This window comes from Lepus europaeus, chromosome 4 (genome assembly GCF_033115175.1).
Source record: "Lepus europaeus isolate LE1 chromosome 4, mLepTim1.pri, whole genome shotgun sequence".
Taxonomy (NCBI): Eukaryota; Metazoa; Chordata; class Mammalia; order Lagomorpha; family Leporidae; genus Lepus; species Lepus europaeus.
In genome coordinates this window covers 132,039,515-132,055,916 of record NC_084830.1, presented here as the reverse complement: position 1 = coordinate 132,055,916, position 16,402 = coordinate 132,039,515, and the positions used below count along the sequence as shown (strand labels likewise).

Sequence of the window (16,402 nt, the reverse complement as noted above, 5' to 3'; positions counted from 1 at the left end):
TATATAGCACCTCTACTTGAAAAAATAATCATGTATTTTTCTCTTTATAAAAGGTATGCATAGCTAAATGTTGGAAGTGAGCTGTGTAAGTTGGGACTAATTTTACTATGCACAAAGCAGTGACTTGTCTCACATCTGCTTCCTTCTTCCACATCCACCTTCTTTTTGTTCATTTATGTTTTTCTGCATGATTTAATATATTGAAATATCATTAAATTTTAATGATTTTCCTTTCAGAATGATACAGAAAACAACATTTAAACTGCTGTCTGCTACTTAGTCTGTAGCCAAAAGACTAAATCATTGTGAATAATTGCCTGTAACTCATTTATAACCTTCTATTATCTCAACTTCTTATTTAAGGAGCTAATTAAATGATTCTCCAGAGAATGTTTCTTCCCTTTTCCTTTAAGTTGTAGTTTTAAAATATTTCACATTGTCTCAGAAACCTAACAAATTGATTACTCAAAGTTCCAACTTTTTAAAATATATACAAATGGAATATGTATATATATATATATATATAATATATACTTACGAAAGATTTTTCTCTCCCCCACAGCATTTCTGAGCCAATACGTGGATTTTTGTGCTGCCAAGCTTTGTTTTGGTGAGTAGGGTAAATATTGAAAACAGAATTGAAAGCATTCAAAGAAAGAGGGAAGAATTGTACTGCAAAAAAAAATCTATTGGGAAGGAAAAAAACCTCTTGATGGTTGCTGAGAGACAGGAAAGGAAAGAATGAAAAGTGAGGAGGGAGCAATATTTAGGTGAACAGTGAGAGTTCAGATTTTGAGAGTTTAGAACAAGATAGCAGAAACAAGTACCAAAAAAATTCAAGCTTTTGAGAGAGGGGGAGAAATGTAACAGATATTTTAGAAAGGCTACCGTAGATTTTATGATGGAACATGGCAGACTACTGCTGTGTTGTCTTCCAATGTTTGTTGATGGTTTCCAGCTCTTGTCCCTAGTGGACAGCACATTGTACTTTGACTCTGCCCTGTCTCGTTACAGAATGAGAAGGAAAGAAAGGAAAAGAAAGTGAAGGGAGGGGAAAATACTGGTCATGGGATAGGAAGGAGGAAGGTAGCCACAGGGCCTGAAACCAAGCCCACATAATGTTTGTGTATCAAGGAACTGCTCTTGATACTATTTCACTTCACAAGAAAAACACTTCAAGATCATGACAAGTAGGCAAACTTCTGTAATCACCATTAGGAAACTTCCAGGCTTTTATTAAGTGTGTTTCCATTTACTCTAATCTTCTGAAGATCTCTGTATCTCCTCTTTTCAGGAAATGTTCAAGGAAAATTTAAACACAGTTTTTAAGGTTATTATTTAGCATCTTTGAAACATTGAATGCCTAATGTCTAACTTACAACTTTTTGGTAAAGAACTTTAAGGCCGGCGCCACAGCTCACTAGGCTAATCCTCCACCTGCAGCGCCGGCACCCCGGGTTCTACTCCCGGTCGGGGCGCTGGATTCTATCCCCTTGCTCCTCTGCCAGTCCAGCTCTCTGCTGTGGCCTGGGAAGGCAGTGGAAGATGGCCCAGGTGCTTGGGCCCTGCACCTGCATGGGAGACCAGGAGAACCACCTGGCTCCTGGCTTTGGGTTGGTGCAGCGCGCCAGCTGTGGCGGCCATTTGGGGGGTGAACCAACGGAAAAAGGAAGACCTTTCCCTCTGTCTCTCTCTCTCTCTCTCTCTCTCTCTCTCTCACTGTCTAACTCTGCCTGTCAAAAAAAAAAAAAAAAAGACTGTGTTTCTCTCTCTCTCTCTGTTTCTCTCTCTTTGTGTGTATGTATATATGTGTGTGTGTGACAGAGAGAGAGAGAGAAAGAGAGAGTGAGTTCACTTTGAATGAAAATTCTTTGGTACTTGCCCAGCACATTCTTTCCTTTTACTCATATGCCTTTCCCTCCTTCCAATCCATGCTCCACTCTCCCTTCCTCTACCCTTCAGATTTATTAAAACCTTATCAAGGAGCAAGAGTTGTGATACAGCTGATAAGAGTGACTGGTCAAGTCCCTACTACTTTGTTTTCAGATACAGCTTCCTTGTAGTGCACCCTAGTATGCAGCGGATGGTGGCTTCACGTATGTGGGATCCTGCCACCCATGTGGGACACTCAGATGGAGTTCTAGACTCCTTGCTTTGGCCTCATCTAGTCCTGGCTCTTGAGGGTATTTATTTGACATGGGTACTAAACCAGCAGATGGACAATCAGTCTCTTTCTCTCTCTCTCTCTATCCTCTTCAAATAAGTAAAATTAAATAAGCATTTTCAATAATTGTCAGAGAATCAAGTAAAAGAAAATAATTATCAAGTTATACTTTACTTTGATCAAACAATCCTATCTTGATTATCAAATTCAGTAAAATATATTCATCATTTTGAAAGACATAAAATTCATTCTATTAAGATAAATCAAATTAAAATTCTAAAAATAAGTAAATTCCAAAAAAGTCATGAATGTTCTAACATAAAAGGAATGACATTTGAGGTGTCTATCTACTTTTTCAAACTGTCTACTTTAAAATTAATCCAATTATTTTGATATATAATATATGATTTATTTGTCCATAGATTACATTAATCTCTTGTGTTTCAACTGGGTATAGATTACATTAATCTCTTGTGTTTCAACTGGGTATATTTTGCATTATAATCTACCCATACCTTAACTTGATCCATTTTTCTCTGTATTTTAAATAGCAGTTTGTGGTTTGAGACAAACTTTCTCATTATTATTGTAATTATTTTTTTGTTTCTTTTGTTCCTCCAAAGGAAGTTACCAGCACCTCACTCTGAACTACCTTGCAAATAAATTGACCAGGATAGTTACTGGGGTTGATCTAAATTATATGCACAGTCTCTTTTCAAGGAGTTAAAACTCTAAGATCTTCATCATGCCTATTTTTCATTTTGCAGGGAAAGGTAAATAATAGCTCTGACATTACATCCTTTAAATATTTAATTCAGTAACTTTAAAATCAGTAATTTTTTAACAACTTAAAAATAAAACTTTGACTTCTTTTTCACTCAATAATTGGAAATCACTAACATTTGACTGCAATAATGATTTTAGAATTAATAAGTGGATTCTTGTCCAGAGGTGTACTTGTTCCTATATAGCTCTGGTTACAGTGTAGAATACCTGTCTCCTCAGGTATACACCTTTGATGAATTTGACTCTGAAAATCCCAGTTACACCCAAAATTTCACTCCCCTAGAGTGACTGACTCATCTGGACCACAGACAGGTAGAACCAGTCTGAAAGAGTCATGGGGCTCAAGTGGAACGCACCCAAGTGAATCATCCCTTTAATGTATGAAACCTTAGAGGAAAGAGCAGAGAGAATGTACTGGTTGTCAGGAAAATGCAGGCTTCTCCTGGAAAATGACATCCTCTATTAATAAGATCTAAGGAGTGACTCACATAATTGTCCTAGTTTTTAAGATGTCACATGTTCCAATAAATACCTAAAGCATGTGGGACTGCACTTGATTTTAGAATAGGATTTTTACAAAGAAGGTGGAGATCCCAACTCCCTCTATCATGTCTATATAAATGTCTGATTGTGTGTTTTAGTGTTTTCTGGGAAGTGTCTTGACAGAGAACCTGAGCTGGACAAGTAGCCTTGATCTGAGTGGGCTAACTGACACCATGAAAATATCAGGTGTCTTCCTGCTCCTCTCTCTGGCTCTTTTCTGCTTTTTCTCAGGTGAGTTTTTGTTTTTTCTTAAAATTAAGATCCCATATCTGTACTCAACTGGAGATGACAAGAGTAGTAGTCCAACATATTCAAAATTCTAACAAACTTTATGTGAAAGACAAGTTAAGAGACATCATCGTAACAGTGCTGGTAGCAATTATGATGATGAACATGGTAATGGTGATGATGATAAAGCAAGCACCATTTATTGAGCTTAAATAAATGGGCATCTAGGCATGTGCTAAGAGATTTTCTGTTCAATCTCCAATGGTGATATTCATAAGTAGTCATATCCCTAACCTACTTATACAAAACTGGCACCGAAAAGTTAACAAAATTGCCAAAGGACTTGCAACAAGTAAATAGAACTTATAATTTGAATCCAGATCACAACTGATGTTTGTTCCATAGAACTAGTCTAGAGGATGAATAACTGCAACAAATACTAGTTTGGCTTTTCCAGTGCAAAAGAAACTTTCCCGTCCTTAGTTATTATTACAAAGGACTCACGGAATTGAAATTGAAATAGGGGAAAATGTAAACTCAATAAGAAAATCCTTGAAGTAATTGAACCTTGGTGTTCAGAAACATATATGTTGCTGGTGAACTAAACAAGTTTTTCAAGCAAAAAAATATCTTTGGTCATTTTAATGAGAAAAAAATCTTATGATGATTCAGTGCACGATTGTACATCAAGGTCATGTTTTTTGTCACAGGGCCATCAGAATGGGTGGAACAATTTTATATATTTATATATTTATATATTTACTCCCTTCTACTGTGTTGTATTATAGCAGATAAAGCACATGCTGGAGTCTGTAGACCCAAGATTTAGTCCCATCTCTTCCTGTAGTAGGTTGGGTCAGCTGAAGAAATATGTCAATTGTCTGAAAAATTTTCTCATTTGTAAGATGCTAGCAGTAAGTCTAAGTTGTTGGTATGTCCATGTCTCGTGTATCTTGTCTGTGACAATAGCACATGAATTTAGCACTATTAAAGATTTTAAATTGCAGAACATGTTAAAAAACATTTTATCAATGAGACTTCTAGAAAGTCTATGGTTCACTGTTGCTGCTCATATTTATGTAAACAAATGAAGTTTATTATATGAAGAAATGGGTAAATGATTCTTTCTATATTATGGAGTAAGCTTGATTACTGGAGCTAAATAACTTTTAACATTATAGTTCAGTCAACTGTTGAGATGGTAGAAAAATGCATCCAGCCATGTTAAAATTTAGTTACAATAACAGAAAGTAATTGCTATCATCATATTGCTTCTCTTTGCATAGGAAGATAAACTGTTCATTACTAGAATATAGTTGACTGCTAAACCTAATTTACCAAAGTGTAGACTACTGTACCTAAGTTACCAAAGCATAAGTATTTCATAAATGTAATAGGTATTATTTAGAATGAGTGTCTAAGAGCCTTAATGTTAGAACACAGAAATAAATTTTAGTTCTGGCATTTCCACTTTATAGTTTTGTGACCTTTCTGAGCCCAATTTTCCTCACATATAAGTTGAGGATATAAAAGAACGACTTCTAGGTGGGGAACTGAATGAGAAAAATGTATGTAAGGTGTTTAACATAGTAGTTGAGGTGTAGTAAATATTCAACAAATGTCCATTAATATGATTATTATCACTAAACTGTGATTAAAAAGAGCACTAGATTGGACTCCAGCATTGTGGGCATTGGTCCTGGTTCTGCTGTGCCATTTACCACATATGAGACATTGGGCAAAACTCTGCTCTTCTCATCGCCATTTTGTGCATGGAGAATTAACAGATAATCGTAATAATGAGTTTTCCATGGGTATGAGAACTGCTAAGAGCGTTTACAAAAATATAGACTCCCGGGCCCTATCAGATTTTATATCATGGACTTTTCAGGGATTACTCTAAGAATTTGTATGTGTAGTAAACTCACACTGTTAGTTATGAATCAGTGAGGTTAGTAATCATCACTGAAAATGATCAGTAACTTCCTTTCAAGTGTAAAGCCTCATTCTGTCTTTAACCCCATTAATAGAGATTGAACAAGAGGCATCTCCAGTTCTGCTATGGGCAGCCCTAGAGATGGAGTATACTCATCTATACTGCTTCTCACTATAGGGGCTTTGGGCTTATGTGGAGAGCTGTTGCTGTACTAGGCACACCTCAGAAATAGCTGCAGATAAAAATTCAGCAGCAATTTCCAGGACTATACCTCGGATTTTTACAATTTCCGCTTGTTAAACCACCGGGCTATTTACAATGATCCAAAATTACAAAACAAATATGAAAAGGGAGGAAGAAGGAAGGAAACAAGATTGTATATATTGACTTTTTTTCTCTCTTGAGGAATTTAGAGAGGTGTAGAAGTGGAACTGGTCACAGAGAAGAAATTAAGTTGGTCCTTACCAGTTTACATTTGGGCCAAGTCTTTTTTTTTTTTTTTTTTAAGATTTATTTTATTTATTTGAAAGAGCCACAGAGAGAGGTAGAAACACAGAGAGAGGTCTTCCATTCACTGGTTCACTCCCCAGATGGCCGAAATGGCCGGAGCTGTGCCGATCTGAAGCCAGGAACCAGGAGCTTCTTCCAGGTCTCTCACATGATTGCAGGGGCCCAAGGACTTGGGCCATCTTCCACTGCTATCCCAGGCCACAGCAGAGAGCTGCATGGGAAGTGGAGCAGCTTGGGACTAGAACTGGGGCCATATGGGATGCCGGCACTTCAGGCCAGGACTTTAACCCACTGTGCCACAGCACGGGTCCCTGGGCCACGTCTTTAGAGTTGAAGTCCTGCACAAAGCACAGGAGAGGGAAGGGCATTGTGGTACCGTGGATTAAGCCACCATATCCCATGGGGGAGTGCTGGTTTGAGTTCCGGCTATGGCACTTCCAATCCAGCTTCCAGTTAATGCATCCTGGGGCGTAGAAGATAATAGCTGAAGTGCTTGGGACCTTGCCACCCCCATATGGACCCAAATGGAGGTCTGAGCTCATGGCTGCAGAGGACTCCAGCTCTGGTTGTTGCCAGGATTTGAGGAATGAACCGGCAAATGGAAGATTCTCTCTCTCTCTCTCTCTCTCTCTCTCTCTCTCTCTCTCCTCATTTCAAGTAGATGAAAATAAATAAACATAAAAATAAGGTGCAGAAGAGCAATTTTGAGATCCAAAACAAACAAATAAGCAAACAAACTTAATACCTTTCCTAAATACTTGTAGCACAGGCTTTTTGGGAGGAACTTCATGGACTGAACCTTGAAATGCAATTATTTGAGGGCACTTTTCAATCCAACTTCTCCAAAATGAGACCATAGACGATAATAAATTAATGACAGAGATAAGACTCTAATATTAATCTCCAGATCCTTAAATGTTCTCCCATCCTCTTCAAACATTCTACAAATGTTGCTTCTTCAAAAAAAAAAAAAAAAGATGTCTATAAATTGATCAGCATCCCAGTCTCTACTGCCCCTTAAGAAGTGAGCAGGCGTTAACAGAATGGAACGCACAATGTGCTTTGGTTTCTTGAGATCGCCAAGAACCAGGAGCAAGCGTTGGTGATTTTCCAGTTTCGTAAAGCTTGCTTCTTGCAATTCCTAAGTTACACTGTTTGGATTTTGTGCTTTTTTTTAGGTGTCTTCACTCAAGAAGGCAAGGTGAGTGACTCTTTTTTTATTAATCTGTTCTTCTGATCTGGGTGGATGCATGGCTAGTATTCTTTGGCAAAAAAAGAAGTTTGTCTGTGGGTAAAAGGGCAAAAATAATGAGCTGAACAATTTTGCAGGCCAAATGTAAAAGTCAGTGAAATAATTACTTTTAAAAAACTGTAATCCTTCTATGGGTATGAAATTTTTAGTTTAAAACAGGCTTACATACATAGTCTCATGTTTTGTCAAAGGAAAATGAACACAAATAAAAGTTAGATGGCTCTAAGATAAAATTCATGTCTGGCACTGATTTCACTGTGTGATCATGCACACGTTACTTGACTTCTCTGAGCTTCCATATCTGAGACTACAGAAAAAAGGATATTATCCCTATTCACTTCACAGAATTGAAGTTGCGCTTAAATTACATAAAATATCCTACAGCACTTGACAAACTGTAAAAGGTTATATATAGATTAGTTACTGGCTAATAATTAATAGCTTCTGGAAGAGTTAGGACAGAGGTTATTATTTCTTTCTTAGAAACAAGAACTTAAAGTAGGCAGAAAACTTGCTCAATGTTCCGTATTCAGGACACACAGACTGGTTCACTCAAATCTGAATACAATTTGGGGTTAAAAATTGAACTGGGAACAATTTATCCTCATTGGTGGGCTTTATATTTTCCAAATTACTTCATCACATCTCATATATGAATGGGATTCAATGACCTATAAAGCCCTTCTCTGCCCTAAATATCTGAATTATTATGAACCAAGCCTGTCTTGCCAAGGCTGCTATCTCTTGTTCCCTCAAATATAAAGGACAGAGAGATTCCACTTCTCTTCTGCATGGCTAGAGGGAGGGTGGACTCTCAGTAACAAGCAGAAAAAATTGAAACTGAAGTTAGGAGCATGCCTGCTCAAGTCTGATCCAGTCAAAACCAAAGAAACGAAGATTTACTGACACTCAAGCCATTCTTCTTATGCCAAGAATTCTCTCCATGATGAAACATGTGATGGGAGATTATAGTTACCAATCTAAATTATAGACCTTTAGCATTTTTATATTCTTTCAAAAAGATTATTCATGCTAAGCAAAAACACATTCCTGGACTTCTGGAACTCATGTTCCAGTAAAATTTTTTCTCATAAACATACTTGAAAGTGACCAATATGTTGCTCCCTTTTTAATTTGCCAAGTAGGTACATTAAATTACATAATAATAATAATAATAATAATAAAAGTAAAATAAAACAGTTTGCCATAACTAGTATTTCATTAAGAAGCTGTAGTATAACTCCAAAAGATTCTCAGAATAAGGATTTTTTTAAAGATTTATTTGAAAGGCAGAGTTATAAAGAGAAGATACAGAGAAACCTTCCGTCCATTGGTTCACTCCCCAAGTGGTCAAAACAGCCAGGGAGGGTCCAGGCCAAAGCCTGTTTCCAGGTCTCCCACATGAGTGCAGGGGCCCAAGCAATTGGACCATCTTCTGCTGCTTTCCCAGGAGCATTAGCAGGGATCTTGATCAGCAGTAGAGCAGCCAGAACTCAAACTGGCACCTTTTGGGATGCTGGTGCTGCAGGCAGAGGTTTAACCTGTGCACCACAGTACTGGCCCCAGGATTGTTTTCAAAAGTGAGTAAATTTTACTTTTTGAATCAGTCACTACATTGTCTTTGATGTTTTTAATATTATTTTATTTTACTACCAGATTCTGTATTTGAAAATCATATTCTTAAAGATCTATTTAAATGAATAGTCTAGTTTGGAATTAACAGAACGACCCTCTTAAAAGCAGTGATTGACAATCATTTTCAGTTACAATACTTTTGGCATAATTAGGTTTATTTTTGTTTGTAGCTTAAGATAAAAATTGGAGAATTTGAATACAGTTAATTAAACAATGTTTCATGACTAGAAAGAAGTTGAGGCTCTTCATTTTTCCTGAACAGCTTTATTTTACCTACAAGCAATGTATTGACCAAATAGCTAAATACAACTGCATCTACAACTTTCCCATCTACAGATGGGAAAACTGAAACCCAGAAAGAGCCGGTCAGCTGAAGTCTACTTGTCACTATAAAGCTGTAGAGTCACCATCTCTGGATGTTGGACTCTATATTAGTGGATTTTAATTAATAATAGATAGCAATTGTCAGCGCATGTGAAAAAAGCTTTGAGCAGAATCTCTAAATCAACATAAGATAGTGATTAATATTTTGAAGCAAATATGATAACAGCAGTTTAAAGTAAGATAAGTTGTCTCCATGTGTAAGGAGGATTTGAAAGTAAGAGAACTGTTGTATTGGTCCAGACAAAAAGTTTTGAGAGCTGATACAGATAGTAAATCTGGACTTAGCCACGAGGCCTTGAGGTGAAGACACACATAAAAGGTAACGCTAACAAGGGTAAGAAATGGCAGTGTTGCAATCTGAGGGCAGGTTAATGAATCTGAAAAATGCTATTATGAAAAATGGAATATGGAATGCAAAATGAAAGCTTGGATACAAAACTTTGAAAGAAAAATTCAGAGATATTTTGGACATCCATAAGCTGTGTGACTAAAGGTGTCTCTTAGACTGAAAATCGAGAATCAAAGTTTGAGATAATGAAGTAAACTCATAAAAATAAGTCTGGGATTTATCTGTTCCTTTCGAGAATATATGTTTGTAGATGAAATCAAGATTATAAAACCACCTTCTACATTATTATAATTAGTATTCTGGAGGAAAAATAGAAGGCAACAGAGAAGAAACAGTGGGAGAACCAGTAAACCAAATTTCCAAAACGCTGAAGTGATGAAGAGTAGCACTTCTCATGAAGAAGTCATCAGATTTTACACATGGCCAATGGGTGTATCCCAAAAGGCACCATTTTAAAAATGAAGGTAAGGCCAGCGCCGCAGCTCAATAGGCTAATCCTCCGCCTAGCGGGGGAGGCACACCGGGTTCTAGTCCCGGTCGGGGCACCGATTCTGTCCCGGTTGCCCTTCTTCCAGGCCAGCTCTCTGCTGTGGCCAGGGAGTGCAGTGGAGGATGGCCCAAGTACTTGGGTCCCGCACCCCATGGGAGACTAGAATAAGCACCTGGCTCCTGCCATCGGATCAGCGCGGTGCGCCGGCTGCAGCGCGCCAGCCATGGCAGCCATTGGAGGGTGAACCAGCGGCAAAGGAAGACCTTTCTCTCTGTCTCTCTCTCTCACTGTCCACTCTGCCTGTCAAAAATAAAAATAAAAAATAAAAATAAAAAAATAAAAATGAAGTTAAGAAGGAGAGAGAAGGAGAGAAAGCGCACAAACTAGCTGGGCCAAGCCAAGGCCAGGAGCCCAGGACTCTATCCAGGTCTCCCACATAGATGGCAGGGGCCAAGATTTGAACCATCATCCTCTGTCCCCAGGATGCATAAACAAGAAGCTGGATTGGAAGTGGAGTAGCTGGGATTCAAGCTGGCAGTTCCATATGGGATGCAGGCATGTGCAGCAACTGTGCCAAATACTAACCCCAAAATTTTTGAGAGCAGCTTCAGAAGTACAGAAGAGAGAAATAGGGGGAGATAAAGCCAAGGCAGGCAGTGGTTAAGAACACTTGTATGGCAGATGATGGAGCTGATTTAACCACATAGATAAGTGTTTAAGTGAAAGGAAGAAAAAGTGTAAGCCCATTTTTTCCCAACCAAGTCAAATTATTTTGTTTTCAGTATTAGTAAAGATGACTAATCTATGCACTACAATCTCTCCATTCCAAACTGTTTTAAGAGGCGCAATTCTATGAAGAACCTGAAGAGGTCAGACTGATTCTGAATACTGACATCCATGTGCAGAAAGTAATAACTTTCTGGAGTGGAATACCTCAGGTGATAAATGGAGTTTCTTGCCAAATCCAGAATTAATCTAAAAAACATTTCAAAAAATGCAATATCACTAAAATAGAGTAAACATTAATGGGTTTCCCAAATTCTAGATTTTGATAAAATGTATGTCATTAGTGTTTATAATGCCAACCTTCCACATAACATGTAATATTTTACAAATATTTTCAAACAATTAACCCCTACAAAAACCCTAAGAGATTAGCATTACCAGCCCCTTCAGAACAATGAAGTTCTTCCATAATGTAATATAGGCAATGCATGAGAGAAACAAAATCTAAACCCAGGTCAGTCTAATTCTAAGGGACAGCCTCACAATGCTGCAGCTCATTTGGGACATTTTTATTAGAGTCTAGGGCATTTCACCTTTCTCAAGTCTTCTGAGTGCCTCAAGGATGAACTTTGAGGGAGATATATTATCCTGCCATCAGCCCCAGTCTAGACCTGCTTTGACTTCCACTGACAAAGCAGTGGTTTTTATATGGTTTATAAACCTTTATATGGTTTCCATATAAAGGTGTTCTATGTATATAAAATATACATATTTATATGTAAGTATGTAAAATTTTATAAGTATATAAGATATTTATATATAAATAAATCAAAGAGTGGAAGAAGTTCTGGTGGAGAGATCTTAGTCTACTTCTAAAATTGTGAACACTGTGATCTCTTTCTAGTCCCAATCCTGATGCCCCTTGCCTCATTCTTTGCCTTATGCCTCCATAAGTGGGTGACTCTGCAGAGACATCTGTCACCTTCCACAGCCTCTGAGGCTCACAGAATGTGGTCTTCTTTTGTGTGCAGCCACTAAGCTATAACTTCTTACAAAGTGCATGGAGAGTGCTCTCTACAAGTAAGAGAGGGAGAATCTGCACACCAAAAAAGTTGCTTTCTTTCTAACTCAACTAAAGGACAAAGAATGTAAGAACTTTATTTAAGTTCATGGAAAGTAATCACTGCTAACCCTTGGACCATCACAGCTGAAAGGAACCTTAGATACCATCTAGTCTCCATGTAGATCATTTTATATGAATTCCAGATGGCTCTCAGAACTACCGTCAGGAGAGGCTGACAGCAAAGAAAGATTTCTTTCTATACTCCTAATAGAGAATGATTTCCAATATTCTACATCAACCTGTACAACTGTTTGGGACCACATTTTACACCTTTAACAACACTGGGAAGATGGAAATTAGACTTGGCAAAGGTTTTTTGGATGACAAAACTTAAATGCAAGTACTGTGTGCTTTGTTGAAGATAACACAACTAGAGCAGAACAAATTCTATAGCATGAGTCTCACTTAACTTCAGGGGTTATCAAAGGACATTATAATTTTAAAAAGTGTGAAATGTATCTGTTCTAAGAAAGTTTGATCATATGCCAGTTGATTGACTTGCTTCTGTTTAGTCTCTTCCAGAGACCAGGTAAAGGGGATTGAAGGGTAAGGGAGGAAGGGAGGGTCTAGAAACTCTCAAAGTGAATGTTTTCCCCAAGTACTACTTCCATATCTGCTTTCTAAAGGACAAAAGAGGCTGGATCACAAGATCAGAGGGCCGATTGCGAGGGAAAGGTGTCTTAAGGAGACGCCTCTTTCAAGTAAGAGACTTTTTTGTTTCTTTTCCTAGTTGTCCTGACACGAGAGACTCACAAAGCTTTCACTGAGACACCCTTGGCTTAGCTTCCAAGTTGGCTTTGCTTGTCCCACTGTGGCATCTACCCAACATGCGTGGTTGTTACACACGTTCTTCTCTGCTTCCTTAATGGTGTACTGACTGAGATAGTGTTCATTACTGTTTCCCCTTGACATGACCAATACCCATCCCTGTGTCTTCTATACGTAATACTTCATCAGTGCCTATTTTGTTTGTTAATATTTTAAATAAGTGATTCCTTTTGCCAATGCTCATACATTTCCTTATTAAGTCCTTTCTAAAAATAAATTTTGCTGTGTGTATTTTGGATTTACAAATGAAGCTATGGGATACATATCAATAATAAAAATGTTACTATAGAGAAGCAAATTAATATATCCAGCATCTTACATTGTTACCCATTTTTCTGTTGTTTTTGTGTCAAGAACAGCTAAAAATCTACTCATTTAACATGAATCTCAAATACCTTACAGGTTTATGACCTGCATCCCTCCTTTTGTCCTTCGGGCTTTATAAGCTATTTTCATGAAGCCCAAGTGTTCTAAGTGTGGTCAAAGGTACATGGTGGCAGTTAGTTCTTAATTCTCCCAATGAGGATGTATTGGAAATCAAGTATATTAGATATTTGAAAGTTCTGGATCAACAGTGAGGAAGAATATGTTCAAGCTTTCATAAACATTTCCGTTTTCCTGAACATGGTGTTCACATCTGTCAACTGGTTGATATACTGTTGCTGAATATACCTTGTGAGAGTATTGCTCAGTAGTTTGATTATGAAACAATTGGTAAACATAAGGCAGTGTTATTTTTAATGGAACTGGAATCAGAAAAAAACAAAGTTCCTCTAAAGTGTTATGACACTGTACAAAAAAAGTGCCTTTTAGAGGAGTTCGGTTTAATATATTGCATATCACATCCTCACATCCCTAATATTCAGTTTCCCTTAAACGCCAAATGTTGACTCAGTTGATATTGTGTTTAAAAGAAATCTTAGAACCTGAGTTTACTTCTGAGAGAACTCTATAGCCAAGGATATATTAGTAGCATAACAGCTACCATTCCTTCTATAGAGCCATGGTTACAATCAACCCATGTTCTTCTGAACAAGATTGAATGCAACATTAAAATACTTCTAAACACAGCAACTGAGGTAGCTGTTACTAAATTATAGTAGGCTCACAAATTCAAATTCTACATACATGACTCGGAAACAGAGTAGGTTACAATGGAAACACTGGAATTTTATTTTCAAGGGATAGTAAGTGGACGTTACATTCACAGGGAAAATAAAAAAGCAATCAGGTAATGTCTTGGAACCCCTTACAGGATCAATTATAGCAATGCAGAAGGTGTGCTATTGAAGTACATTAATACAGTTGAAAAAATTAATGTAATTTAATGACCAAAAGCTACCCTCAGTTGGAATGATTTACATGGGGCAAGAGTCCTACAGATAGCATTTAACATCATTAATTTACTACTCAATACAAAAATGTAATGTATTTTCCATAATAAGCTTCATGTTTCTCAAATAGTTAACATTCTGCTTAAGCAGACAAGGATAGCTATTTTCTCCTTGGAGATGTCACAACTATATAGATATACATGACTTTAAAAGTTTGTTGTCCAAAGCTTCTGTTTTGAAGAACAATCCATTAGATAGGATGCACTGATGTGACTGTCACTGTGCTTACTTTGGTAGATTGACTGTGCCGAGTTCCGTGACCCTAAGATCTTCTGCACCAGGGAATCTAATCCCCACTGTGGCTCAGATGGCCAGACCTATGGCAACAAATGTGCCTTCTGTAAGGCAGTGGCGTAAGTGTTATGCTCACCAAACCTGTCCATTGTGCACACAAACTTTAGGATATGATTAAGATGGTTATCTGGATATATTTTTCTTATTTTTTTTACTTATTTCTAGTTAAACACTTCAATATCAATATCAGTACATAATGAACACATTTATTATGTCTGATCAATACCAAGCTTTTCTCCAGAGCAGGTCAATGGGGGAAGATGAGAACTGAATAATGGATGTAGGTTATTGAAGGGCTCTGTGGTGTGCTGTAAAAAGCCAAATTCTGGGGCTGGCATTGTGGCAGAGTGGGTTGACTCCCACTGGAGTGCTGGCATCCCATATGAGTGCCAATTCAAGTCCCGGATGCTCCACTTTCAATCCAGCCTTCTGCTAATGTGCCCCGGAAAACAGAGGAAGATGGTCCAAGTGCTTGGGCCCCTGCCATCCACATGGGAGACCAAGAAGGAGTTCTGGGTTCCTGGATTCAGCCTGGCCCAACCTTGGCTGTTGTGGTTATTTGGGGGTATGAATCAGCAGATAGAAGATATGTGTGTGTATGTGTGTGTGTGCATCCCCCTTCCTACCCTCCCCAAACTCTGCCTTTCAAATAAAAAAAAAAAAAAATACCTGAGTATTTGGCTCGGCTTCTTCCATCTTCTCTCATAATAGAACTGTGACACTGTCAGCCCTTTGTCATTTTTTCCATCATTTCTGCCTTTCCCACTTGCATGTATACTTTCTCTTAGGGAGTGAGCACTTAGTATCAAGAAGTCTAAGGTTCATCAGAACTCTGAGATGTGTTTAACATTGGTGTTTTCTACAGTTAGGCTGGATGGCACTTCTGATTGCATTTAATTAATCTTTGCAGAATCACAGGCATGGGTATCCATAGAATCAAATGATAAGAAGAGCCTTACCATAGTTAAACCTGTTTCCAATCTCTGGTGAGTTCCTATGGTATTGTACTGAATATTCATTTGTCTTTCTGTTTCATAGGAAAAGTGATGGGAAGATTAACCTAAAGCATCGTGGGAAATGCTGAATGAAAGCCAGTGTTTGGTGCTGGCTTGTCAGCACTTTCGTTCTTCTGTTTTCATTTCTGCTTTACTTTTTCCTAGCAAATGCCTTAAATTCATGAAGACACATCTTTTACTTTGCCTGGGTCTTGGGGAGTTCAATGTATGCCTATTTCCCTTGATTTGCTTTTCAATAAAGTAAATTCTGCCAAAGCACAGATTATGCTTTTACTTTGAGATCAAGAGTATATATAGGGGGGAGGAGTTGTAATGTAACAGATAAAGCTGCCACCTGCAATGCCAGCATCCCATATGGGTGCCAGTTGTAGTCCTGGCTACTCCACTTCTGATCCAGCTCTCTGCTGTGGCCTGGGATAGCAGTGGAAGATAGCCCAAGTCCTTGGACCCCTGTGCCCACGTGGGAGACCTGGAAGAAGCTCCTGACTCCTGGCTTCAGATCGGTGTAGCTCCAGCCATTGCAGCCAATTGGGGAGTGAAACAGCGAATGGAAGACCTCTTTTTCTCTCTCTCTCTCTGCCTCTTATTCTCTCTCTCTCTCTGTAATTACGACTTTCAAATAAATAAATAAATAAATATTTTTTTAAAAAAGTAGATACAGATGCACCTGGAATAACTGACCTGCTATCAAGAGACCTGTTTTTCTGATTTAAGTCAGTCATTTAGTCACTTTGAAATCTTGGG

General features: G+C 38.0%; 1 protein-coding gene across 1 annotated transcript; it reads left to right on the top strand.

Moving 5' to 3' along the window:
- The first annotated feature begins 3,666 nt into the window (after positions 1-3,666).
- LOC133758543 (serine protease inhibitor Kazal-type 6-like) lies at positions 3,667-15,726 on the top strand. The gene is made up of 5 exons (XM_062189721.1): positions 3,667-3,724; positions 7,346-7,368; positions 12,753-12,827; positions 14,586-14,701; positions 15,681-15,726. The coding sequence occupies exons 1-5, from the start codon at positions 3,667-3,669 to the stop codon at positions 15,724-15,726; spliced, it is 318 nt and encodes a 105-aa protein (XP_062045705.1).
- The last annotated feature ends 676 nt before the right edge of the window (positions 15,727-16,402 follow it).

Excerpts from the sequence above, each read along its gene's own strand:
- LOC133758543 (XM_062189721.1), top strand. The coding sequence starts at position 3,667 with ATGAAAATATCAGGTGTCTTCCTGCTCCTCTCTCTGGCTCTTTTCTGC. Across the intron at positions 3,725-7,345 it reads TCTTTTCTGCTTTTTCTCAG|GTGTCTTCACTCAAGAAGGC; the intron begins GTGAGTTTTTGT and ends GCTTTTTTTTAG. Across the intron at positions 14,702-15,680 it reads GCCTTCTGTAAGGCAGTGGC|GAAAAGTGATGGGAAGATTA; the intron begins GTAAGTGTTATG and ends TCTGTTTCATAG.